The sequence below is a fragment of the Pan paniscus genome, chromosome 20 (genome assembly GCF_029289425.2).
Source record: "Pan paniscus chromosome 20, NHGRI_mPanPan1-v2.0_pri, whole genome shotgun sequence".
Taxonomy (NCBI): Eukaryota; Metazoa; Chordata; class Mammalia; order Primates; family Hominidae; genus Pan; species Pan paniscus.
The window spans coordinates 51,667,177-51,693,856 of record NC_073269.2 but is presented as its reverse complement, the minus strand read 5'-3'; the positions used below and the strand labels follow the sequence as shown (position 1 = coordinate 51,693,856).

The following is a 26,680-nucleotide window of genomic DNA, read 5'->3' as shown; positions in this document are numbered from 1 at the left end:
GCCCCCACCATAAATCACCACTGTTAGCACAAACCATATGGTGTGGCCCAAGGCCCCATGTAAACTCAGGCTGGACATTCCAAGAACTAAAAAATTACCTCCCAGGAGTAAAAGGCAAAGGTCAGACCTCTATTTGGATGAAGTTAATCCTTTACTGAGCAGACAAGAAAAATTCGAAGGGCTAAAGAGAGAAACGGGATTTGGATAGAAGATAGAAGAGTTTAAGGGGAATAAGAAAAACATTCATCTTGGTGCAATGTCAGTGCCACAGGGATGACAACAAGCCCCTCTGCCTTTACACATCGTGGAACCAGGCCACCAAACTGCTGAGGAATAGGATTTCGAACTAGTCATTCTGGGGCTAGAATTTATCATCTCATCTAATGTGAAGGTGGAAAAAGATATTTCAGATATTCAAGGATTCAAAACACTGAGATACCAAGCACCCTTTCTGCAAAAGGTATCTAGGGATATACTCCAGGAAAACTAGAATGAAATTCAACAAAGAGAATGCAAGTTCCTCAAAAGAGGAGGAGCAGTGTGAAGGAGGACAGTCCTGCAGCAACCCAGAGAACAGCCAGTGTGTCCACGACTGTTTATTTAATAAACAGAATAGGAGCAAACATCTGGATGATCTTGGTCCCATGGTAAATTTTTGTGGGTCACATAGTTTGAGAATCATCATTCTAGGAAAAACTAAAACCTTCATACAGTAACGTCAAAGTTGAAAGAAAAGAAAACAAAAATGTGGCACAATACGAAGCAGTGAGTCCAGCTGGCATTTAATGATAATGCTTCACACACCACTGGTTTAGTGAAATAAAAATACATCTTCATTATGGATCTACAGGATTAATATTTCCATAACCTCCATATTTTACATGGTCTATATTTTCAATTTCAGGCAGCACAAAGCATTGCACAAAACAATTACACAGGTTACCAATAAACAGTAAAAAAAAAAAAAAAATAGGCTGGATGTGGTAGCTCATGCCTGTAATCCCAGCACTTTGGGAGGCTGAGGCAGGTGGATCACTTGAAGCCAGGAGTTCGAGACCAGCCTGACCAACGTAGTGAAACCCTGTCTCTACTAAAATGCAAAAAAAAAAAAAAAAAAAAAAAAAAAAAAGTAGGTGACATGGTGGCACACACCATTGAACCAAGCTACTTGGGAGGCTAAGGCACCAGAATGGCTTGAATCTGGGAGGCAGAGGCTGCAGCGAGCCAAGATCACACCACTGCACTCCAGCCTGGGGGACAGACCAAGACTGTCTCAAAAATAAATAAATAAATAAAGGCTGGGCATGGTGGCTCATGCTTGTAATCCTAGCACTTTGGGAGGCCGAAGCAGGCGGATCACTTGAGGTCAGGAGTTTGAGACCAGCCTGGCCAAGATGATGAAAACCCATCTCTAGTAAAAATACAAAAATTAGTTGGAAATCACTTGAACCTGGGAGGTGGAGGTTGCAGTGAGCTGAGATGGTATCACTGCACTACAGCCTGGGCAACAGAGCAAGACCCCGTCTCAATAAAAAAAAACCATACATACATAAATAAAAATAAACAGTAAAAAAATAAAATAAAAACCACTTGTAAAAACTGAGAGGGGAGAGGGAAGGAAATAGAATATGTGATGAATTCCATATAGTTCATGGGGTTAAGGGGGAGTGCAGTGAAAAATCAAGTTACAATTTTATTTTTTTTTTTTTTGAGATGGAGTCTCGCTCTGTCTCCCAGGCTGGAGTACAGTGGCATGATCTCGGCTCACTGCAGCCTCCGCCTCCCTGTTTCAAGCGATTCTCCTGCTTCAACCTCCAGAGTAGCTGGTATTAGAGGCACGCGCCATCACGCCCGGCTAATTTTTGTATTTTTAGTAGAGACGGGGTTTCACCGTCTTGGCCAGGCTGGTCTCAAACTCCTGACCTCAACTGAGCCACCCGCCTTGGCCTCTCAAAGTGCTGGGATTACAGGCGTGAGCCACCGCGCCCAGCGAAGTATGAATTATTGATGGAATTAAGAGTTAGCCTCAGGGCCGGGCACCGTGGCTCACACCTGTAGTCCCAGCACTTTGGGAGGCTTTGGCAGGAGGATCGCTTGAGCCCAGGAGTTCGAGACCAACCTGGGCAACGCAAGGAGCCCCCATTTCTACAAAAAATTTAAAAATTAGCCAGGCATGATGGCGCGCACACGTTGTCCTAGCTACTCTGGAGGCTGAGGCGGGAGGAGGATCGCTTGAGCCCAGGAATTCGAGGCTGCAGTAAGCCGTGATCTCGGCACTGCACTCCAGCCTGGACGACAGAGCGAAACCCTGGCTCAAAAAAAGAGAAGCATCAGCATCTTCTGTGTTTATAACGATGCAAAAGCTGACACTCCACCTTCACATGAGTAAGTCATTAGTTAAGGAAGTTTTCCCTAGAGGATTCTGGGTGTGAGGCCTGCCGCTTGTCTTCGTTAAGGCGTCCCCGCCAGCACGCGTCCGATTGTGGTGACCACATCCCCATTGCTACAACGGGGACATCGAAGCACAGAGGGTCGGGGCTTATAGGAGGCTGCCCTGCAAAAGACCCCTGACTCCTGTCTTTTCCTGCAGTGTACCACTGGCTGGAGATGCGGACCAAAATGCGCATCATGGGTTTCAATGCCGCTGCCATCAAGCCGCTGAACGAGGGTGCAGCCGCCGAGCTGGGCGCGGAGCTGCTGGGCGAGGGCATCATCTTCATCACCGCCTGCAGCTGCCTGATGCTGGAGTACTGGCGCCACCAGTTGCAGCAGCGCCGCAAGGAAAAGGAGCGACGCGTTGCCAGGGAGGCGCTGCGGGGCGAGGTGGGCCACTTGGGGCTGGCGCTCGAGGAGTTGCAGGCGCAGGTGCAGGCGACGTCGACGCAGCTCGCCCTGGAGGAGCTGCGCGCTCAGCTGCAGGAGGTGCGAGCCCACCTCTGCCTCCGAGACCCGCCGCCTGCACCCCCAGTTGCGCCGGCGTCGGAGAAATAGGAGGTCTCGGGGCCCTGGTCTTGGAGGTGACTGCTGTCTGGACTGCGAAGTCTCTGTCTTGGCCTATTCTCCGCACTGTCCCATCCTGGACCGGCCCAGCTGACACCACCCAGTCCTTCGAGGGCGCCGGAGAGATCCTGGGCTGGAGCTGATCCAACCTCCCTACTAACCTGCCCAGTGGTACCTTCCACTGGGACTCTCCGCCTCCTGCAGGTGGAACGTTCCAAGAAGGACCCCGCCCTATCCCACCCCGCCCCTGCCAGCGCATTTGTTGAGCACTTTGGAAAGACAGCGTCTTTTATCAGACCCCACCTCCCTACCGCTAGGTAGGCCAGCGGGACGTCCACCTCTTTTGGCAAAACAAAATTCTGCACCTGGATTTAGCCACCTCTCATTCTGTCACCCGCACCCTCACTCACCTGAGTGGACCCTTCCCCTAGGACGCTCATCCTTTGCACCGAACACCACCTACCTCCTCCTCATTGGTACAGACCATTGTAAAGCTGCACAAAGTTCCTACGGACTTCCCGACCCGCCCCCTTCCATCTACCTCAGTCTTAGGGGGAAAGGTGGGGGTGAATCCTGGACTGCGTTAGCTCCAATGAGTCACCACCCTGCGGCTCCTGACCTTAATCCATTTTAGTACCTGTCATTGACATCCTCCCCTCCCTGAGTGGATCGATCCAACAGAACCCCCCTCTTCTTCCGCCTATGGCGCACCCCACTGGCATGGCTGTGCTGGGTCTTCCAGGGAAACGCCTCCCAGCCCGGCATTCTGTGGTCTGTTCCAGCAGAACGTGGCCTTTTGGGAGGAAAAACCGGTCTTGACCAGGGCTAGTCCATTCTGGCTTTCAGGCTCAGTCACTTGGTCACCAGTCCCCAGTCCTGGGCCTACTGCTACTGTCCTTTTATCCGGTCCTCCCTCGCTGTCCTCTTCAGTTGCCTTTGCTAGGGACCGGCCTGTCCCTTTACTACCTAAGTCATCGTCAGTTCGCCCAACTTCCCTCCAAATCTGCCCCTCACGGTACTCAGGGATCGCCCTTCCTTCCTGCCTTTGGACTGGTCCAGGTCCTCCTCCGCCCTCCTTCACGCAAAGGCCTCCTCCAGGGGGACTACCTGTCCCTCCGCCCAGAGGTCCCCCTGTCCAAGCGGGGTATTCCACCAGGCCATATGACCTACCCACCCGACAACTGAAGGGGGCATGGATGAGCTCTGTGACTCTGAATGCTACTTTATAAATCGACTGTCAGCGTTTTCTAATTAAAGGAGCTCTGGGGTAAAGATCTTAAGAACGTGTCTGAGAACCATAATGTGCGTCTGCAAAATGTCATTGAAATTAGGAAAGAAGGCCGGACACAGTGGCTCACGCCTGTAATTCCAGCACTTTAAGAGGCCAAAGCAGGAGGACTGCTCGAGGCCAGGAGTTAGAGACCAGCCTGGGCAACACAGCAAGACCGCATCTCTACGAAAAATGAAAATATTAGCTAGGCGTCATACCAAACGCCTGTAGTTCCAGCTACTTGGGAGGCTGAGGCAGGAGGATCCCTTGAGCCCAGGAGTTCAAGGCTGCAGTGAGCTGTGATCCTGCCACTACACTCCAGCCTGGGTAAAAGAGCAAGACCCCAACTCATTAAAAAAAAAAAAAAAAAAAAAAAAGAGGAAAGAAGCTGGGAGAGTGGTAGAGTGGGGGCAGAGAATCATCTTATGAGCCCTTTCCCAAATCAGAAACTGAGGCCTGAGGTAAGCAAATGGACTTGCCCAAGGCTACACAAAGTGAGGCTGCTTCTGGCCTCCCCTAGGGTGGTGAAGGGCAGGGTGGGATGGGGAGGAAGTGGCCTCCTAAGGGGCATGGGGAGGGAGGCTGGAGGGGGCAGAGATCATCCTGGCTGCGGGCCTGAGGATGAGTGAGCAGGCGCAATATGCAGGGTGGGAAGGAAGATGAAGGGAAGGTGGATTCCTGGGAGGAGGCACGGGTTCTCAGCAGAGGATCAAATCTTCCTGGAGGGGCACCGGGGGCCGAGCACACCTCCATCCCCATCAGAACAGGCCTTCAAATCACTCCAGAGATCTTAGCATTTATAAAAACTGGCAGATTTATTCTGCAGGGGCCCATTTTCAAGAAGCTAAAGGTGAAGGTGGGAGGGGAGAAGTTTCCTCCCCTTTTCCTTTCTCCCTCATCTTATTTCCTCCAAGGGGTAAAAAAAATGGCCTGGACCCCAAAACCTACCCAAATAAAAAATAAAAAAACTGAGGTTCCAAAAAGTTACAGCATCTTATTTCCTCATAGAAAAGGGGAAGGAGCCAGAGGGAAGGGGAGTCCCTGGGGTGGGGGGATGTCTCACCCCCAGCCCAGTGAGACATCCCCTCCCCTTAAATAGCTGCCCCAAATGGGGCAAGCCCAGGGCTATAGCATTTAAAAACTCCCACATCCCATTTTATCAAAACCAAAGAGAAAAAAAAAATTTCCCTTTTCTCCCAAAACCCAAATATATATATATTTTTTTTCTTAAAAAAACAAAACTTTGAAGGCATTAAGCGTTAAAGTGAATCTAGAACAAGGGAATGTGAAATTCCCTCCTTCCTTCCCCCTTCCTGTGGGGTTCATTGGTGCATCCCCAGCAGAGGGACCGGCCCCAAGGGGATGGCAGAGGGGAAGGACCAAAGGGAGAAAAGGGCGGGGGCCTCCCCAGCCAATCAGCAGCCAGTGTGGGTGTGAGCAGGGAAGCCACACCCCCTTGGAGTTTTCCAAGTGGGATGGGGAGTGGGAACGATGCATTCCTGTGTAGTCTTCAGCCAATTCCAAGTCAAGTAGAGGCAGGGAAAGCAGGGTGACAGGTGGGGTGTGCGGAAAGGAGAAGCGGGTCTTCTGGGTCCCTGTGGTCAGGGAGAACCCCGCTTCCTCAGCTCCTGGACGAAGGCTGGAAGGAAACAAGGAGCAGAGGTCAGGGGCAGAGTCTCTGCCTCCTCCCTTCCAAAACAGGGCTCTTGCCCAGGGACATGATGACTCCAAAATAAGTAAATGCTTAAGAACAAAACCAAACCAAACCAAACCACCTCACCTTCAATGATTTCCTCTTTCACTTTCTGCAATTCCTTCTTCACCTCTTCCAGAAGCTCCTAAAATTAATGGGGTAAAACTAATCAGGAGGGGGTACCGGGACTTGCAGGAATGAATCCCCCTTCTTTTATTTTTTGAGAAGGGACCTTGCTCTGTTGCCCAGGCTAGGGTGCAATGGCACGATCACAGCTCATTGCAGCCTCAACTTCCCAGGCTCAGGTAATCCTCCCGCCTTAGCCTCCCAAGTAGCTGGGACCACAGGCACCTGCCACCACAATCAGGTAACTTTTTCTTTTTCTTTTTTTTTTTTTTTTTTGAAACAGAGTCTCCCTGTCGCCCAGACTGGAGTGCAGTGGCCCAATCTCGGCTGACTGCAATCTCTGGCTCCCGGGTTCAAGCGAGTCTCCTGCCTCAGCCGCCCAAATAACTGGATTACAGGCGCCCCCCACAAGGCCCAGCTAATTTTTGTATTTTTAGTAGAGACAGGGTTTCGCCATGTTGGCCAGGCTGGTCTCGAACTTTTGACTTCACGTGATCCGTCCCCATCAGCCTTCCAAACTGCTGGGATTATGGCTGTGAGCCACCATTCCCGGCCTAATTTTTGTATTTTTAGTAGCGATGGGTTTCACCATGTTGGCCAGGCTGGTCTTGAACCCCTGACCTCAGGTGATCCACCCACCTCGGCCTCCCAAAGTGCTGGGATTACAGGCATGAGCCACCGCACCTGGCCTTCTCAGGTAACTTTTAAAAGTTATTTTTAGAGATGGGGTCTCCCGATGTTGCCCCAGGCTGGTCTCAAACTCCTGGCCTCAAGCAATGCTCCCACCTCAGCCTCGCAATGTGCTGAAATTACACACATGAGCCACCGTGCCCTGCCAGAGTCCCCTCTTTCTTGTCGATGGAAAAGCCAGGGGGAGTAGGTTTGAGACCTACCCCTACCTCGACACCATGACATCGCTGTCAAGGTCGCAGAGTGACTGGAGGATTCTAGGGAAGAATTCTGGATCCTTGGAGCCGGAAAAGTACTGGAGAACATCCAGTACCAAGGTTGGCAAGCGCGTTCCAGCCTCCTGCCAACTCCAATTGGTGATGGACAGCTGGGTCAATGTGCGGAAAGAATTCAAGGCACTCATCGGGAATGAGCCCGGTGATAGATTAATAATGTCTGTCACAGGTGCCAGAAAAGGGGGTGTGGAGTCTCGGTCATCCTTGACCCAATCCAGTTTCTCCATTTGTCAGATTGGAAACCTGAGGTTTCTGAGATGTTATCTAGGATCATACGGCATGCCAGTGGCCGGGGCCAGACCTAGATCTCTCTTGCTGTGGTCCCCAACCTCCCCTCGAAGTTACCTGTTTCACCCTCTGTAGGTCCGAGTAATCACTGGAGCTGGGCGTGCAGGGTTGGGTCTCGGAAGTGGTCACCGAAGAAGACGACTTCATCCTGGGGGAGTTGGTGTGGTTTGGGACAGCAATGAGATTAGAGAGAGGACCTGCTTCCCCGCCTCCTATTCCAGGGATCACATTGAGCTCTGCCTTATAAATTGGGCAAGTCCAAGTATTTTTGGGGCCCCAGTTTTTTTTTTTTTTTTTTTTTTGGTTTTGGTTTGTTTTGTTTTGTTTTGAGACAGTCACATTCTATTTCCCAGGCTGGAGTGCAGGCACGATGATGGCTTGCTGAGGCCTCAACTTCCTGGGCTCAAGTAATCCTCCCACCTCAGCCTCCCGAGTAGCTGGGACCACAGGTAAGTGCCACCACGCCTGGCTAATTTTTGTAGAGATGGGGTGTCGCCATGTTGCCCAGGCTGGTCTTGACCTCCTGGGCTCAAGCAATCTGCCCGCCTTGACCTCCCCAAGGGCCCCAGGACCGATGGCCTACCTTGGCAAGGTTGTGCTGTTCTTTTCCCAGGGTCTCCGCACAGATTCTGGGGATAGGCAAGAAATCAGAAAGATCAGGGACAAAAGACTGCCCCCCAGTCAATCTTACTCCCCCAACCTCATCAGCCCCTGATCAAAGCCCCATCTCAGGAGACTACAATCCCCAGCACCATTCGCCCTGACTCTCCTATAAGGGTGCTTAACATGTGAGAACAGGGTATTCTGGGATTTGTAGTTCCTGTGGCTGGACTGGGCACTCACTCACCACTCTGGGCCGGGACTCTGGCCTCTGGCTCCTCCTGCTGGTAGGAAATAAAACTGCCATGAGCCAGCCCCTGCCACACACACCTCTGCCCATTTCCTCTTTCAGGTTCAAACCCTACACATCCCACTATCCCTACCCTCATGGTACGGCCTAAGAGATGTAGGGCAAGAAGAGTCCCTGACTTACATTGGCAGATTCATCCTTGGGGGTTTTCTCCCCAACCTGCGTGGCTTTCCTTCTGCAGGAGAGAAAAGCAAAAACATGTGCTTCTGTCACCCAACCCATCCCCTTCTGAGGGGAGTTCTAGAAATGTAGATCCTAGTGCATAGAATTCTGGAACTCCAAAAACCTAAGGAAACTCTAGTTTTAGAAATTCAAGAGATTGTGCTGGGCGCAGTGGCCTGTAATGCCAGCACTTTGAGAGGCTGAAGCAGGTGGATCTCTTGAGGTCAAGAGTTCAAGACCAGCCTGGCCGACATGGTGAAATCCTGTGTCTACTAAAAATACAAAAATTAGCTGGGTGTGGTGACTCATTCCTGTAATCCCGGCTACTTAGGAGGCTGAGGCAGAAGAACTGCCTGAACCCAGGAGGCGGAGGTTGCAGTGGACCGAGATCGTACCACTGCACTCCAGCCTGGGTCACAGAGCAAGACTCCATCTCAAAAAAAAAAAAAAAAAATTCAAGAGATTGTGGTTCTAGAATCAGGGTGGAGGAGGTTCTATGATTCTTATATTAGGGAACAGTAAGATTCCGAGGGTGGAGCGGTGCTGTGTTGGAACACTGAGATTGCAGGAACCTGAGTTCCCAAAATTCTGAGGCAGGATCTCCTACGGTTCTAGAATTCTGGGTTTTAGAACATTCTACAGGCTACCTAGGTGGTTGCAAGCCTCAGCCATTTCATGACAAACCCCACCATTATATCCCAAACCTGGTTATCAAAGGGGGAACATTCACCAAAAGAAACAAACTAAACAGGAATTGGAGCCCTCCCTTGACTGGGCCCTACTGAACTGGAACTCCAGGTGACTTGGGGGTCCAGGCTCAGGCTCACCTCCGGGCCAGCATGGCGTTCATCTCTTCCATGAGTCCCCCACCTCCGCTTCGACCACTCTCAGCTTTGGGGGCTGTGGGCCCCCCTGAGGCCTCCTCCTGCTGGAGAAATTTAAAAGGGGCAGGAGCTTTAGGGGCAGGCCTTTTGGCCTTCCAGCCCAATGACACCGCCGGCAGCCCTGGCCTCATCCCCCATAAAAGCCCTGTTGCCCCCTGCCCACCTCTCCTGGCCCCTCACCTTGCTGACTTTCCTGAGTTTGGCTCCAGCAATAGCTGCGGCCAGGCCTGGGGCTCCAGCTCCCCCACCACCAAGGCCCTGTGCTGCCGGGAGAGGGGGTGCAGGGGGTGGTCCTCCCCCTGCTCCATGCACTGCAGCTGGGACCCCCGAGGGGGGCAAACCTGGGGGTGGGGGCGGACCTGGAGGAGGGGGAGGTCCTGGTGGTGGGGGTGGACCCCCAGCGGGGGGAGCAGGTGGGCCTCCTGAAACAAACACAGAAAAGGGGGCAGCTGAGAGAGAGAAGCCTCATTCTTCACTGTCCAGCTGGCTGGCCACTTCCTCCAGGGAGGCCCCCTCCCAACTCCCGAAGCTATCTGAACATCACCTGCATTGGAGACCCGGCGCTCTATGTGCTCCGACGGGCCGGGCTGCTGCCTGTGGGGGGAGGCGAGGGAGCTGCCGTCAATCAGGGCCCTAAGGATGGCCAGCGAAGGGGCCAGCGACCTCCGTCCTCTCTCTCAGAGGTCTCCGGGGAGGCTGGCTCCTAATCCTCACCCAAGCCTTCCTCCCCTAGGGAACCAAGAAGGGGGCTGGGTGAGAGTAGAGGGAATGGAGGGCAGGGCAGCGACAGGGAGAGATCAGGATGCGAGATCCCAGTCACTAAACTGTCAGGAACACCGAATTACAAAATGCCCAAGATTCTTTCTTTTCTTTTTTTTTTTTGAGACTCTGTCACCCAGGCTGGAGTGCAGTGGCTCGATCTTGGCTCACTGCAACCTCTGCCTCCCGGGTTCAAGCGATTCTCCTGCCTCAGCCTGCCGAGCTGGGATTACAGGCACGGGCGCCACCATGCCCGGCTAATTTTTGTTATCTTCAGTAGAGACGGGATTTCGCCATGTTGGCCAGGCTGGTCTCAAACTCCTGACCTCAGGCGATCTGCCCGCCTCGGCCTCCCAGAGTGCTGGGATTACAGGCGTGAGCCACCACGCCCAGCCACAAGATTCTTTCAACCACCATATTCTGATTTCCAGGAATCTGCAGGGGCCAGGAGGTTCTGCAACTCTGAGTGTCAGAAGTTTCTTGAACATTCTGAAAACTGCAAGTTGGCTGGGTTCTGAACTCTAGGAGTCAAGGGTTCCAGAACATATGGAACTCTGGCAGCGGCTAAGGTTCCCCACCCAGGGCCCAGCCCCACCTTTTCTGCTGCTCCACCTCCTCCGGGGAGGGGCCGTTCGGGACCGACCAGGTGGGAAGTGCTGGGGGTGGAGGGGGCCCACCTCCTGGAAGGTGAGAGAGAAAGGGCCATGAGTCAGTCCCGGAACTCTGCTCAGCTCTTGGCGCTTCCCTTGCTCTCCCAGGCCTCCCAGGAATCCTGCCCAGAGGCGCTCACTTCCTCCTTCCAGAGGCCCTGAGGCTCCAGGCCCAGGAGGACGCACATTGGGAGGTGAGGCAGCACCAACTTCCCTGGCCTGAGTTGCCCTAAGGTAGGTGCTGTTGTGATGTCCCAGTGACAGGAGAAGCTAAGGCCCGGGGAACAGTCACTTGCCCCAAATTTCTCCAGGGTGGAATGTGCAGGAACAAGACTTGCATTCAGGCTGATTCCAGCAGCCAGGCTCTTAACCACTGTTGGTTTGTTTCGAGACAGAGTCTCACTCTGTCACCCAGGCTGGAGTGCAGCGGTGCAATCACGGCTCACCACAGCCTCCGCCTCCCGGGTTCAAGAGATTCTCCTGCCTCAGCCTCCTGAGTAGCTGGGATTACAGGCGCCTGCCACCATGCCTGGCTAATTTTTGTATTTTTAATAGAGACGGGATTTCACCATGTTGGCTAGGCTGGTCTCGAACTCCTGACCTCAAGTGATCCACTCGCCTCAGCCTCCCAAAGTGCTGAGATTACAGGCGTGAGCCACCGCACCTGGCCCCTGGCTAGCTCTTAACCACTGTTACAGCCACTTGGACCTTACCTAAGAACCTGGAAAGGTAAAGAGCTTCTTCCTCACCTACCTCCAGGCCTCTGGCCCTAGCACCTGAATTGAATTGGCTACGAATTAACAATGAATTAGCCCCAATTTACAGATGACTAAACTGAAGCCCACTGTATTTTTCTGTGTGCCCCAGAGGAGCAAGCCCCTTCCGCATTAGCACAGAAGTTGTCCCACGAAGCAAACACCCCTGCATTTGGTGACTTTCAGTTCTACAGCAGTGATTCCAGGCCAGATGCACGGCAGTCACCTAAAACCTCACTACTCAGTCACGTCCGCAGACCAGCAGCCTGGGTATCACCAGGGCACTTGTGAGAATGTGGAGTCTCAGTCCGCCCAGCCCACCTGCACCACAGCCTGCACTTTAACCAGATCCCCAGGTGATTCATGTGCACGTTAAGGTTTAAGAAATAGCAACTGGGCTGGGCGCGTGACTCGCGCCTGTAATCTCAGCACTCTGGGAGGCCGAGGCGAGTGGATCACCTGAGGTCAGGAGTTCGAGACCAGCCTGGCCAACATTGCGAAACCCCGTCTCTACTAAAACTACAAAAATTAGACAGGCATGTTGGTGCGCACCTATAGTTCCATCTACTCGGGAGGCTGAGGCAGAATTGCTTAAACCCAGGAGGCGGAGGTTGCAGTGAACTGAGATCACACCACTGCACTCCAGCCTGAGAGACAGAGTGAGACTCCATATTAAAAAAAAAAAAAAAAAAAGAGGCCGGGCGCAGTGGCTCACGCCTGTAATCCCAGCACTTTCGGAGGCCGAGGCGGGCGGATCACGAGGTCAGGAGATCGAGACCATCCTGGCTAACACGGTGAAACCCCGTCTCTACTAAAAATACAAAAAATTAGCTGGATGTGGTGGCGGGTGCCTGTAGTCCCAGCTACTCAGGAGGCTGAGGCAGGAGAATGGAATTTACCCGGGAGGCAGAGCTTGCAGTGAGCGGAGATCGCGCCACTGCACTCCAACCTGGGGACAGAGCGAGACTCCGTCTCCCAAAAAAAAAAAAAAAAAAAAAAAAAAAAAGCAACTGGGCTGGGTGTAGTGGCTCATGCCTGTAATCCCAGCACTCTGGGAGGCCTAGGCGGGCGGATCACAAGGTCAGGAGATAGAGACCATCCTGGCTAACACGGTGAAACCTTGTCTCTACTAAAGATACAAAAAATTACCCGGGCGTGGTGGCTCACGCCTATAGTCCCAGCTACTCGGGAGGCTAGGGCAGGAGAATCGCTTGAACCCGGGAGGCGGAGGTTGCAGTGAGGCAATATCGTGCCACTGTACTCCAGCCTGGGTGACAGAGTGAGACTCTGTCTCAAAAAAAATAAAAATAAAAACAAAATACAAAAAAATAGCTTGGGCATGGTGGCACATGCCTGTAATCCCAGCTACTCAGGAGGCTGAGGCAGGAGAATCACGCGAACCCGGGAGGTGGAGGTTGCAGTGAGCTGAGGTTGCACCACTGCACTCCAGCCTGGGTGACAGAGCAAGACTCTGTCTCAAAAAACAAAACAAAAAAAGAGCCGAGTATGGTGGTGCACACCTGTATTCCCAGCTACTTAGGAGGCTGAGGCAAGAGGATCACTTGAGCCCAGGAGGTGAAGGCTGCAGAGAGCCATGATTGTGCCAGTGCACACCAGCCTGGGCAACAGAGCGAGATCCTGTTTCTGGGGCGGGACCTACCTATGTCTTGATCTGGGAGGTGGTTTCCCGGGAGTGTGCCTGTGTAAAGTTCATGGAGTACTGATCCCTGAGTAATCGTGCATTTTTTTTGTGTTTGTTTTCTTTCTGAGACGGAATCTTGCTCTGTCGCCAGGCTGAAGTGCAGTGGCCTGATCTCGGCTCACTGCAACCTACACCTCCTGGGTTCAAACACTTCTCGTCCCTCAGCATCCCGAATAGCTGGGATTACAGGCGCGCACCACCACGCCCAGCTAATTTTTGAATTTTAATACAGACGCAATTTCACCATGTTGGGCACGGTGAAACTCCTGACCTCAGGTAATCCGCGTGCCTCGGCCTCCCAAAGTGCTGAGATTACAGGCATGAGCCACGGCGCCGGGCCAATGGTGCATTTTATACATAGGCGCACACGGTCACACTGGAATGCACAAAATCCTAGTGATAATTTTCCATGATAACAATGAATTCGCTCCATTTTACCGACGAGTAAACCAAGTCCCAGCAGGGTAAAGCGGCAGCCCCAGGCCACACAGCCGCATTCACTGGTCCCCTTTGCCCGCCGCCATTTCTGACCTTCCAACGCCTCTAGGGCACTGGCCATGCCGGCGGCAAACTGGGCCGCATCCTCCTTGCTGCCGAAGTTGAGGCCCCAGACCTGGCGAGCGTCGCGCCACTGATGGAAGTTGGGGGTGGCCTGGTTATACTTGACACCCCGGACGATGGCACAGTTGATGACCACCTGGTGGGAGGGGAAAGGGGGGTGAGGGGCGGCGGGCGCAGGGGTGGGGCTGGTAGGGGTTCAGCCCGCAGAGGGGGCCGGCAGGAAGCTGCACCTGCTGGTCGGGCTGCATCTTCCGGCCCACGACGCGAAAGGAATTGGCCGTGGGGTTGTGGTAGATCTGGACGCGGCTGAAGGCCTGGGGACCCGTGCCAGCAGGGAGCCATCGCTTGTTGCCATCATCATAAAGCATCACAGTGGCCCGGCTGGAACAGATGACCGTCTCGCTGCAGGCGGGAGGAAAAGGGAGAGGGGCCAGTCACCTTTTTATATGGGTCTCTCCTGGGAGATTCCAAGGGACAAAGACAGAGTGTGGAAGGAAGAGAGTGACACAGAGGGAGGCAGGAGCCACGTGGACAGAAAGAGACGGGGGAGACAGATCAGGAGAGAAAATCAGATCAGGAGAGACAGGCAAACACACAAACGAGATGCAAGAGACAGACAGGCAGACACGGGGAGGGAGAAACTGGAAGTGGAAGAGACAGACGCAGAGAGAGGTGGGAAAGGGAGAGTTGGGTTGACAAAGAGGAGAGAGACAGACTGAAAGGCAGACAGACAGACAGACAGACAGATGAACAGATGGGGGAGGGGTGGGGAAAAAGGATGGGCAGACAGGGGACCTGGAGGAAGAGGCAGACACAGAAAGAGATAAAGATGGTCTTGGCGCGGTGTCTCACACCTGTAATCCCAGCACTTTGGAGGTTGAGGCAGGAGGATCACTTGAGCCCAAGCATTTCAGACCAGCCTGGGCAACATAGTGAGACCCCATCTCTAATAATAATAATAATTATTATTATTTTTATTTTTGTTTTTGAGACAGAGTCTTGCTCTCTGTCACCCAGGTTGGAATGTGGCCTCGACCTCCTGAGCTCAAGCGATCCTCCCACTTCAGCCTCCCAAGTAGCTGGGACTACAAGCATGCACCACCACACCCGACTAATGTTTTTTTTTTTTTTTTTTTGAGACAGAGTCTCACTCTGTCACCCGGGCTGTAATACAGTGGCATGACCTCGGCTCACCGGCAACCTCTGCCTCCCAGGTTCAAGCCATTCTCGTGCCTCAGCCTCCTGAGTAGCTGGAATCACAGGCATGCACCACCAAGCCCAGCTAATTTTTTGTATTTTTAGTAGAGACGAGGTTTCACCATGTTGGTCAGACTGGTCTCGAACTCCTGGGCTCAAGTGATCCATTTGCCTCAGCCCCACAAAGTGCTGGGATTACAGGGGTGAGCCACCACACCCAGTCCACAAAAAAACTTTTTTAATGAAAAATAAAAAACAACACAACAAAACTAATAAGAAGGAAAAGATAAAGATGGAGAGACAGGCTGAGGGGTGTAAGAGGCCGAGGCCAACGCCAGTCGGGGGGATGCAGGTTAGCAGAGCAGAGGGCAGGAGGGAAGACAGAGGGGCCAGAAGGAGGCCAAGAGCCCAGAGCTGCACTAGGGACCAGCCCCTGCCTGACCTGTTTCCCTATCTCTACGCACCCCCGCCCCCCCCCGCCCCCCCACTGCCTGCTCAGGAAGAAGCTGAGGCTTGGGAGGGGAAGTGTGAGGCCTGCAGCAGGTTGGGGACCCATCCCAGACCTCTGAGCTCTTCCTCCAAAGGGACTTCCCGCTGCCCACCCATCGCCTGGCTCCCCAGGGCACTAGCGGCCATTCCCCAGATACTCCCTGCTCTGTGTCTGGCCTGTATTGGGTGGGGCTGGGGATGAAGACACAGCAGTGACCCAGACAGCCCCGGCACCACCCTCCTGGGGCTCACAGTCCAGTGTGGGAGACACAGCTGTCCCCAGACAGTACCAACCCAGGGACAGGACCAAGGAGCCCAGGGTCTGGGGGTGCCCTGAAGGAACGCCTGCCCCAGCCTGGAGAGTCAGGCAGGACTTCCTGGAAAAGGCAACATCTGACTTAGCCTGGGTGGGAGGTGTCAGTAAACTGGTGCAGAGTTCAGGAGCTGATATCCCCAGACCTGGGTTCAAATCCCCACTGAGCCACCTACTTCATGTGACTCAGGCACATGACCTTCCCACTCAAGACCTCTTCTTGCCTGTGAACTGGGAAAATGACAGTCCCCACCTCCAGGGCAGTGGGGGAGGGGCACATGAATCTGGGCACCTAAAGGGCTTGGTACAGCCGGGAGTGGTAGCTCACGCCTGTAATTACAGCATGTTGGGAAGCTGAGGTGAATGGATCGCTTGAACTCAGGTGTTCGAGACCAGCCTGGGCAACATGGTGAACTCCCATCTCTACAAAAACGTACAAAGATTAGCTGGGCGTGGTGGTGTGCACCTGTAGTCTGAGCTACTCAGGAGGCTGACGCAGGAGAATCGCTTGAACCCAGGAGGTGGAGGCTGCAGTGAGCTGAGATCATGCCATTGCACTCCAGCCTGGGCAACAGAGCGAAACTCTGTTTCAAAAAAAAAAGAAAAAAAGTTAAGTGCTTGGTACAGCGTCCAGCACACGCCGAGAGCTCAGTAACTGTCAACATCCGTCTCGTGGGCACCACTGGGGCCCGGGACAGCTACAACCCTCGGGACCCTCCCACCAGCCCCTCTGGGAGGTTCAATCCCCTCTCCCCCAGTGAGGAAACTCAGGCCTAGACAGGAACTCAAACAGGAAGTGACTTGCCCAAGGTCACACAGGGGAAGGGGAAGCACTGGTCTCCTCCCCACCCCACCCACACCAGGCTTTTTCCTGAAATGGGGAAGTTGGTGGTCAGAGGTTTCCGGGGACAGAAATTAGACACCCCCCGCAAAGCCTCTGTCTCTAGGAGGGCTGGGGGCTGAGTGTGACACTGACGCTGGGAAGTCAGGGCAGGGAAAGTCCCTAGGCAGACTCAGCTGTGGGTAGGGACCTGGGGTAGGGACCCTCAAATTTACCTAATTGTGCCATCTCCCTCTTACTAGGCATTTCAGGTGGATCAGGGGCCTTAAGCCCCTCCCCCAAAGTCACTCATTTTATTCTCACTGCAGCTTATCCAGAGAGCCACTCAACCTAATTTTGCAGGTGAGAACTAGAGGCCCAGAGAGGTTGAGTGACTTGCCCACAGTCACACAGCTAGTGAGGAATAGAGTGAAGATGTGAATTCAGGCTCCCAAGCCTTAACCACCGGGAACTGTGTGGGCCCCACCCAAACACCAGGTGCCCTTTCCAGACAAGCACAGCCTCGGGGGCTGTTTCTGGCTCCTGCTGCCCCTGGCAAGGCAGGGTTAAGGCCTCGGCCTCACCCACACCTGCCACCCACACCCAGGGCCGACTCTGGCCAGGAGCCCGGGGCTGCTGCTGCCCCGCCCTGGCTGCACTTTGCTCTCCCAGGCAGCCCTGCCCTACTGAGGCTGTGGACTGGCCGGAGAACAGGGCGCCTGCTGGGTGACCAAGGGGTGGTCTTGCCCCTCTCCAGGGAACACTATACCCATTGTAACAGAAGGATCCTGTTAAAACACAAGGTGGGGCGGGGAACGGTGGCTCATGCCTGTAATCCCAGCACTTTGAGAGGCCGAGGCAGGAGGATTGCTTGAGTCCAGAAGTTCAAGACCAGCCTGGGCAACACAGTGAGACCCCCCCCATCTCTAAAAAACAAAACAAACTAACAAAAACCTACAAGGTGGGATGTCTCTTCTTCTTCTTGAAGGCTCCAGGCTCCTACGGAATCAATGCCAAGTTCTCTCCAGGGCCTCCGTGATCTGTGTGTCCTCAGATCTCATTTCTTCCCGCTCCACTGTCCCTTGGGGACTCTGTTCCAGACCCTAGGCCTCCTACCCCCATGCTGCTCTTCCCGCAGGCCAGACACATTCCTGCCTCGGGCCTGTGTGCTGCTTCTTCCTCAGGCCTAGCCTCTCCCCACTTTCAGGTCTCTCCTTAGATGTCACCCCTTCCAAGAAGCCGTCCCTCCCTCCCTTAGCTGGAAACGCTTCTCTCCTTTTCATCCCCTGCTGCACATTTCATAGCAGTGACCCCTGCCCAACACAATATTTGTCTGTCTCCGCTGCCAAAAAGGCAGAAATTTGTGTCCCAATTGTTCACTGCTGTGTCCCCAGAACCTAGAATGGTGTCCAACACATAGTAGGGACTCAATAGTTACGAAACATCTGTAAAAAAAGGCAAACTTTGGCCAGGGGAGGTGGCTCACACCTGTAATCCCAGCACTTTGGGAGGCTGAGGCAGGAGGATCACTTGAGCCCAAGAGTTTGAGATTGGCTTGGGAAGGCTGGGTATGGTGGCTTATGCCTGTAATCCCAGCACTTTGGGAGGCTGAGGCAGGAGGATCACTTGAGCCCAAGAGTTTGAGATTGGCTTGGGAAGGCTGGGTGTGGTGGCTTATGCCTGTAATCCCAGAACTTTGGGCGGCCAAAGCAGGTGGATCTCTTGAGGTCAAGAGTTCGAGACTAGCCTGGCCAACATGGTGAAACCCTATGCCTACTAAAAATACAAAAATTAGCCAGGCGTGGTGGCTCATGCTTGTAATCCCAGCTACCCAGGAGGCTGAGGCAGGGGAATCACTGAACCCAGGAGGTGGTTGCAGTGAGCCGATCTCAGGCCACTGCACTCCAGCCTGGGAGACAGAGCGAGACTCTGTCTCAAAAAAAAAAAAAAAAAAAAAAAAAGGAGAGAGACTGGCTTGGGCAAGATGGTGACCTCCGTCTGTACAAAAAATTTTAAAATTAGCTGGGTGTGGCGGCGCTTGCCTGTAGTCCCAGCTACTCAGGAGGGTGAGGCAGGAGGATCACTTGAGTTCAAGAGGATGAGGCTGCAGTGAGCCACGTTCAGGTCACTTGCACTCCAGCCTAGGCGACAGAGCAAGACTCCCTCTCAAAAAAAGGCAAACTTTTACCAAGGGCACCTAACATTTCTCAGTCAGCCTGGGTCCCAGACACTCTTCTTGGTGCTTGACACCAATTTCCCTGCTGCATGACTCTACAACCTCATGGGATAGGCTCTGACGCTCACCCTTTTGACAAGGGGGAATTGCAGGCACAGAGGAGTGAAGGCACTTGCCCCAGATCACACAGCAAGTAAGCAGAGGGGCTCATAGTTGAAACGAAGTTCCCACAAGTTCTTAACTTCATTTAAAGATGAAGAAGCAGAGCTAAATTGAAATTTTTAAAAGCCAAAGTACAAGGTAGTGTTGATCAGAGGCTTTACAAAAAAAGAAAAGGTCGGGTGCGGTGGCTCATGCCTGTAATCCCAGCACTTTGGGAGGCCAAGGCGGGCGGATCACAAGGTCAGGAGTTTGAGACCAGTCTGGGCAACATAGCGAAACCCCGTCTCTACTAAAAATACAAAAAATTAGCCAGGCGTGGTGGCGGGCGCCTGTAATCCCAGCTACTTGGGAGGCTGAGGCAGGAGAATCACGTGAACCCGGGAGGCGGAGGTTGCAGTGAGCCAAGATCACGCCACTGCACCCCAGCCTGGGGGACAGAGGAAGACTCCGTCTCAAAAACAAAAACAAACAAACAAAAAAGGTAGGCTAGGCGCAGTGGCTCAAGCCTGTAATCCCAGCACTTTGGGAGGCCGAAGCAGGCGGACCTCTTGATGTCAGGAGTTTGAGACCAGCCTGACCAACATGGTGAAACCCTGTCTCTACTAAAAATAGAAAAATTTGCTGGGCGTGGTGGCGCGTGCCTGTAATTCCAGCTACTCAGGAGGTGAGGCAGGAGAATCGCTTGAACCTGGGAGGTGGAGGTTGCAGTGAGCTGAGATCGCGCCACTGCACTCCAGCCTGGGCGACAGAGCGAGACTCCATCTCAAAAAAAAAAAAAAAAAACAGTGAGGAGCATATATAAATATATCTGCACTCAGAGTGGTGATATATGCAGAGACTGTTTCCCAAGACACTAACTGTGGCTGCCTCCATTGAGGGGAACTCAGGAACTGGGGAGGGAAGAAACAAATATTTTGTACCATTTATCTTTTGAGACAGAGTCTCTCACTCTGCACCCAGGCTGGCAGTGGTGTAATCTCAGCTTACTGCAGCCTCCACCTCCCAGGTTCAAGCAATTCTCCTGCCTCAGCCTCCCAGCCTCCACTTCCCGAGTTCAAGCGATTCTCCTGCCTCAGCCTCCTGAGTGTCTGGGATTACAAACGTGTGCCACCACGCCAGGCTAATGTTTCTATTTTTAGTAGAGATGGGGTTTGGGCGTTTGCCACATTGGCCAGGCTGGCCTCAAACTCCTGACCTCAGGTGATCTGCCTGCCTCGACCTCCCAAAGTGCTGGGATTACAGGCATGAGCCACCAGGCCCAGCCACCAATTCAATAATTTCAATAAGTATTTCAAACTGCTTATTATTTATTTTCTTATCATGAAATTACCTATAAAAACCTAACTCACTACTTAAATTCAATAAATAAAACTGTAAACTATACAAAAGCCAGCACGAAAATCCCATAGCCATAAAACGGGGATGCGGGGGCTGTGAGATGGAAAGGAGTTCTGCCCATTTCCAGTGTGTTCTCCCGAAGTCTAGAACCTTCCATTGGACATGAGAACACTTTAATTTTCCAGCCAGCCCAGGACCCACTCCTCCCTGCAAGTCCCCACATTTTGGAAAACTCTAGCACATGGCGGATGAAAAGACGGTTCAAGTTGCCTCCTTGTTGTGTGGCTTTGCCTCTCTGAAACTCAGTTTCCAGCCCTGGAAACAATAACTCACTGGGTTCATTGTAAGGATTAAAAGAGATAATGGACAAAAAGCCCTAAACGCAGCAACTGTAACTTGGTACACGCTCCACAGGAAGGAGAGAGCTTCCCATCACCAGAGGTAATCAAGCATGGTGAATCCGGTTTTCACAAAACTTCCAGACTACAGTCACCCTTCCCTTCACTGTCCCCTGAACCCAAGACTTAGCCCATACCCTCCTTATACCATAAAACCTATGATACATATACACCACCCTTCCAAAGGACAAATCTTCTTTTGTCAGGGATGGGGCTACTCTAGTCCCTTCCTCCTGGTGGGCCTCAGTTTCCCATAAGTGAATAGGAAGATAAATGTTGCAGCTTCGGTTTCATTTGGCTTATCTGAATTATCTTAAGTGTTTTCACAGTGAAAGCATGTTCCTTTTTTTTTTCTTTTTCTTCATTAAGAACACGGAAAGCATGTTATCTCTATTTTATTTTTTTTTTTTGAGACAGGGTCTCACTTTGTCACCCAGGCTGGAGTGCAGTGGCAAGAATATGACTCATTGCGGCCTCAACCTCCCCAGCTCAAACGATCCTCTCGCCTCAGCCTCCAGAGTAGCTGGAACTACAGGCGCATGCCACCACACCCAGCTAATTTTTGTATATTTTGTAGAGATGGGGTTACACCATATTGCCCAGGCTGTTCTCAAACTCCTGGGCTCAAGCGATCCTTCTGCCTTGGCCTCCCAAAGTGTTAGGATTACAGGCATGAGCCCCGGTGCCTGGCCCTGTTTGACTTTAATAGGCACCTTGCCTAACTTTCCTGTGCCTCAGTTTCCCCATCTATAAACTGAGTACCGGGGTGGGGAGGCCACAAGGTTGTAATAGTATCATTGTTCGAACTGCCATGAGGGGCCAGGTGTGGTGGCTGACGTCTGTAATAATAACACTTTAGGAGGTACAGGCAGGCGGATCACCTGAGGTTAAGAGTTCGAGACCAGCCTGGCCATCACGGTGAAACCCTATCTCTACTAAAAATATAAAAATTAGCCGGGCATAGTGGCAGGCACCTGTAGTCCCAGCTACTCGGAAGGTTGAGGCAGGAGAATCGCTTGAACCCAGGAGACGGAGGTTGCAGTGAGCCGAGATCATGCCATTTCACTCCAGCCTGGGCAACAAGAGCAAAATTTCCGTCTCAAAAAAAAAAAAAAAAAAACAGCCAGAATTGCTGTCAGGCACAAAAATGCCCCACATAAAATAGATGATTGATCAAATGGTCTCTTATTTTTTAAAAATAAAAATAGCTATTATTGGAAGAAGAAAGAAATGGACCCCAGTTCTCCCCAAGTCCCTTCTGCCCTGAGATTCTAGACCTCTGCCTCGCTTCTGTCTTCCCAGCACCCCAGCTCCAGTCCCGGACACAGCCAACACTCAACAAATATTTGTCAAACTGGGAGAAAAAGAACTATATCTTGTAATTTTCCATCTTAACATCCTCTCTTCCAACTGCCCCCAGGACTGTCCCCAGCCAAACCAGCCAGAAATCAGAGGATCCTAGGCTCCTCCACCCCTCCAACGTTGCCTAGGAATTTCTGAGGGATCTTGGCCATGTCTTTTTCTCTTTGAGCCTCAGTTTCCCCAGCTGGGTAATAGGGGCATGGGTTTTGAATCCTGGCTGTCCTTGGAGAAGAGGCACAGCCCAGGAAGTCGGGTGTGACCACCTGCAGGGGAGACCCCCTGGAAAGGTGGGAGTGGCCTTTTGGTGGGACAGGCATCTGGTCATTTCTGCACCACACCCCACCCCAGCACCCCCACAAGACGGGATGCTTGGCCACCACCACAGCAAGAGGTGGGCCTTGTGGGAGGGCCAGGGCTTCCAGGGCTGGTGGTGGTGGTGGTGGTGGTGGTGGGGGTGGGGGTGGGGGTGGTGGGGAGGACAGGGGGCCGGCCCAGACACCGCTCCTGCCCTTTTACGGTTGCAGTGAGTGAGGCAGCACTAACTCGGACATCCGCCATCCGCCTTCCACCGAGCCTGGGACCGGAAACGCGAGGGGGGGTGGAGGGGCGGGGCTGGGGGGCAAGGGGAGAGAAGAGTCCCGGAGGAAGAGGGCGAAGGAAGAGAGCGACGCTCCCTAAACTGACCCCTCTCCAGGGCGGACTTGGAAGGGATGTTGCTATAATGGGGAGCGGATAGGCAGGAAGTCTTGAGGGTATCTGTGGGTGTCCTCCTTGCTCCAAATTTTCCAGCCATGCCTTTCACATCAGAAGGAACAAACGCGGGAGGGGGATTCTCTAGTGGTCATAAAAAGGAATGCCACGCCACTCCGATGTCAAAGGGCAGGGGTTCAGGAAATGCGGGGGATGTGGGCACCACGGGGTTAATCCCCAGCCGTCCCCAGGGGCCTCCCTGCTCAGGCTGGGGGCTTTGGGGCAGGAAGTCCCAGAGAGAGTAGAGGAAGGGAGATAGTATTGTCAGGCTCTGGCCCCATGGGAGAGATTATGGGGGGCCAGGGGAGGGAAGAATAGGGGGGATGGTTGGGCCCCCCTGCCCACACTGGCCCCGCCCTCAGGTGAGCCCAGGAGTTCGGGGGAGGCCCCGGCCAGACCAAATCCCTGGGTCCCTTAGGCCGCCACCCCCAGGATTAAATTCCTGGGAAGATAGCTGGAATTATCTGGGAAGCCTGGGTCCCTAGGGAAGAGGGCTATGACCTTGAAGCTTTCCAGCTCCCCCTCCTCCAACCCCAAGGCTCCGGGTGGATAGGGGGGCGGTGAGCAAAGGGGGACGGGCCGTGGTGGGGAAGGCAGCCGGCCTACAGCGCTCGGTGCCCGCCCCCCACACCAGCTGTCTCGACAGGTGAGTCAGGAAGACAAAGGCCCCCTTCCCCCAGCTGCCGCGCCCCCTCCCTCCCCAGGGCCGCGCAGGTGGGGGAGCCGGGCCGCCCTTATGGCCCGAGGCGGGGAGCCGCCCTCTGCTCCGAGCGCCCGCTCGGTCCTAGGCACGGCCAGTTAAGCAGATTGTGTGCGGAGCGACGGGGAAGAGGGGGGTCCCACCAGACTCCGGAGGCTGCGTCCGGGTCCCTGGATCGGTTCACACCAGCCTCCTCCACAGGAAGACCTAAGTGACCCCCAAAATCCAGGGGATTAAGAAGTACCCCCGAAGTTAAGGAGCGCGGTCCCACTTGGGGAGACTTTTTCCAGCACCACGTAAACGGGGGACCTGCACACCCAGGGTCTGAGTCTCAGTCTCTCTTCCAAGTCCCAGGGTCTCCCAAATCTGTCCCCCACAATCCTTCCCGGACCTCGAGCTGAAGTTTGGGGGGAGGGGGAGGAGAGTCTGAGCCCTGCCTCAATCCTGGCATCCCTGCGGGGAGTCGCTGCCAACTTTGAGGTCCTCTAAAAAGAGTCTTAACAATTCGGGAGTCCTCCGAGCGCCCCCAAATCTTGAGGGCTCCCAGGAGAACCTCACCGCCACCACCCCCCGAGCTTGGGAAGTCAGTCGTGGAGAAGTGATCGATGGTTTTGGGGCGCGTCCAAGGGGATTCAGCTCAAATCCGAGGCTCCCAAGGATCTGTCCCCAAATTCCAGCCCGGAGCTAGCTGGGGGGGAGGGGGACAAAGGCGGGGCGCGGAGCCCGCCCGGGCGGGGACGGGTCGGGGGGCAGGTCCGGCTCACCTCATGGCTGCTCGGCGGGCGGGCGGCTCGCCCACGGGCTGGCTGCTCCCGGGGCGCCCCTGGCTGGAGGTTCAGGGGTTCGGGACTGGCTCCGGGCTCGGCTCAGGCTCCCCCAGGGTCCCGCCCCATAGAGTCCGGCTTCCTGGGGAGAATGTGGACCGGGCCGGAACGGGTCTCCGGGCGCCGCTTCCCTCAGGCGGTCTGATGAGAGGTTCCTGCGGCAGAAAGGGGATGCAGCGTCCGCTCCCCGGCGCGCACCCCTTGCCGGTGGCGGCTACAGTGTTACTCTTACTACTGTACTTCTCTTCGTTACATTTCGTTCCAAAATTCCACTCCCCGCACCCACAATGCCCCGCGCCTTAAAGGGGCCGCGTGCGCCTCCAGGCGAGGGGGTGGAGGGCGCTTAAAAGGGCAACTCTGCACCCTTGGCTTCCGCGATCTCGCTCCTCTCCCCAACGTTGTAGCCCAGGGGTGCACCCTGGGAGTCACCCCCACCTGGAAGGGCAAGCTCGGTGAAGGGGAAGGGGACCTCCCTTGCTTCCTAGTTCGCTCCCACTGTGGGAATTCTGAGGAGGGTCTCGGAAGGGGCGCGATTTCTTTCCCCATCGACTTCTCCATCTCGTACTCCGCTCAATTTTGGGGGTCGAGGAGGACCCTCAAGTTAAGCAAGTGGTCTCAGATTTTCTCCCTGAAATCCCATCTTCGGGACACCGCCCCTCCCCAGCGTTTCTCTTCTGTCAATTTCGGAGAGGTTACTAAGGGGCGAGCCACCCACCCGCACGGGAGTGGAAGTCGGGGGAGTAGGGCCCAACCCCTCTCACCCAACCCCGCCCGCCCCGGGAAGGTGAGGAGGAAGTGGGCCAAGGGGGCGCGGTCGGTCGCTGACTCACAGCCGCAGGGTCGGGGGTGGGGTGGGGTGGACGTGGGGACTGGCGAGGAGTGCGGGAGTGGGGGGCCTGGCATTCGCCCAGGGTGGGCAGGAGGCGCCGGCTTCTTTGGTGTGTAAAGCCTCCGGCCCACGCACGCCCCGCTCTGACTCAGTTTCGCCTGCGGAGGACAGCAGGATCATCCCAGCCCTCAGGAGGGCCCGGAGGTGAGGAGACCCTCCCGGGAGCCCCCGCCCCCACACGCCGGCTCCGGGCTGAGTCCAGACACCCTCTGAGGCTTCCGCAGCGTGTCTTGCCGGCCCCGCCCCGAGTGACGTCACTGATTTGGTCGCGCCCCTTGGGTAGAGCGCCACCTGGTTCGGGTGAGGCGCCCGAGCCCTGGGAAATCAGTTAGTTCCATATTTACACACGGGTAAACTGAGGCCTGGAGACAGGGAATGAATCTGGCCTATGGCCCTCTTGCCTGAGCCCCCAGAACCCGGAAAGCCACCAAGGTCTGAGTGTAAAACCAACAATTCTCAGGGCCAGCTGACTATGTGAGAGAATCCACTTTTCCAGCGTATGTCCAAGCCGAGTCCCATGTCCGGATGTTGATGTTGTCCTGACCTCCTTTACCTGGGGAGCACGTCATCCTTCCAGGCCAAGCTTTGACATTAATTCCCCTCCCCTTCTCCACCCCACTCTGGGAGACCTTGAACCCTGTTCCTCGGAGGTTATCATTGTTTCTCAATGTGTTTCCTCAGGCTGAGTTGTCTGGGAGAATGGGTAGACTAAATTTCTTTTTTTCTTTTTTTTGAGATGTAGTCTGTCGCTGTCACCCAGGCTGGAGGGCGCTGGCTCGATCCCCGCTTACTGCAACCTCCCCCTCCTGGGTTCAAGCAATTCTCCTGCCTCAGCCTCCTAAGTAGCTGGGATTACAGGCACGGGCCACCAAGCCCAACTAATTTTTGTATTTTTAGTAGAGATGGGATTTCACCATGTTGGCCAGGCTGGTCTCAAACTTATGACCTCAGGTGATCTGCCTGCCTCAGTCTCCCAAAGTGCTAGGATTACAGGCATGAGCCACTGCACCCAGTTGACTTAATCAATTTCTGGACCTCACTCACCCCAGCCAGGCCCGGCTCAGCAGCTCAACAAACTTACCTAGTTGAATGAGTTACCAGTTCAGTGTGACCTTGGGTAACTGTGTTCTCCTCTCTGGGTCTCAGCTTTCCCATCTGTGACATAGGAGGGGTGGCATTTCTGGGTGCCACCTACACTACAACAACAGCAAACATGGTTTTTTGTTTGTTTGTTTGTTTGTTTGTTTGTTTGTTGGAGACAGGGTCTTTGTTGCCCATGCCGGAGTGCAGTAGCATAACCAGGGCTCATTCGATCCTCTAACCTCAGCCCACTGAGTAGCTGGGACTGTAGGTCCACACCACCATGCCAGGCTAATTTTTTGTAGAGACAGGGTTTAGCTGTGTTGCCCAGGCTGGTCTCAAACTCCTGGACTAAAGTGATCTGCCTGGCTCAGCCTCCCAAACTGCTGGGATTGGAGGTGTGAGTCACCAAGCCCAGCCGGCAAACATTTTCTGTAAAAGTTCAAATAGGAAATAT

General features: G+C 54.0%; 2 protein-coding genes across 5 annotated transcripts in view; one reads left to right on the top strand and one right to left on the bottom strand.

The window, feature by feature from the left end:
- The window catches only part of OPA3 (outer mitochondrial membrane lipid metabolism regulator OPA3), a 61,079-nt gene extending 56,796 nt beyond the window's left edge, over positions 1–4,283 (top strand). Inside the window, exon 2 of the mRNA XM_003817517.6 lies at positions 2,591–4,283. Coding sequence (XP_003817565.1) covers positions 2,591–2,991 — 401 coding nt within the window. The 3' untranslated portion in view covers positions 2,992–4,283. The remainder of the gene's footprint in view (positions 1–2,590) is intronic.
- A 777-nt stretch (positions 4,284–5,060) lies between these two features.
- VASP (vasodilator stimulated phosphoprotein) lies at positions 5,061–25,385 on the bottom strand. 4 transcript variants are annotated; one of them, XM_008970731.4, is made up of 13 exons: positions 24,195–25,385; positions 13,956–14,127; positions 13,696–13,861; positions 10,653–10,737; positions 9,843–9,892; positions 9,479–9,720; positions 9,242–9,339; positions 8,376–8,427; positions 8,190–8,226; positions 7,926–7,971; positions 7,400–7,490; positions 6,051–6,108; positions 5,061–5,909 (listed from the first exon to the last, which is right to left on the bottom strand). In XM_008970731.4, exons 1-13 carry the CDS (start codon positions 24,197–24,199, stop codon positions 5,872–5,874), a joined length of 1,140 nt encoding a protein of 379 aa, XP_008968979.1. In that variant the 5' UTR covers positions 24,200–25,385; the 3' UTR covers positions 5,061–5,871. The 4 variants fall into 4 exon arrangements, with proteins under 4 accessions (XP_008968979.1, XP_003817563.1, XP_008968980.1 ...); XM_003817515.6 differs by having other exon boundaries at positions 9,242–9,342; positions 24,195–24,786; XM_008970732.4 differs by having other exon boundaries at positions 8,190–8,223; positions 9,242–9,342; positions 24,195–24,547.
- Positions 25,386–26,680: the final 1,295 nt, after the last annotated feature.

Coding starts and splice junctions, on each gene's coding strand:
- VASP (XM_003817515.6), bottom strand. Junction 9,721..9,842: donor GCGCCGGGTCTCCAATGCAG/GTGATGTTCAGA, acceptor TGTTTGTTTCAG/GAGGCCCACCTGCTCCCCCC. Junction 6,109..7,399: donor ACCTACAGAGGGTGAAACAG/GTAACTTCGAGG, acceptor CATTAATTTTAG/GAGCTTCTGGAAGAGGTGAA.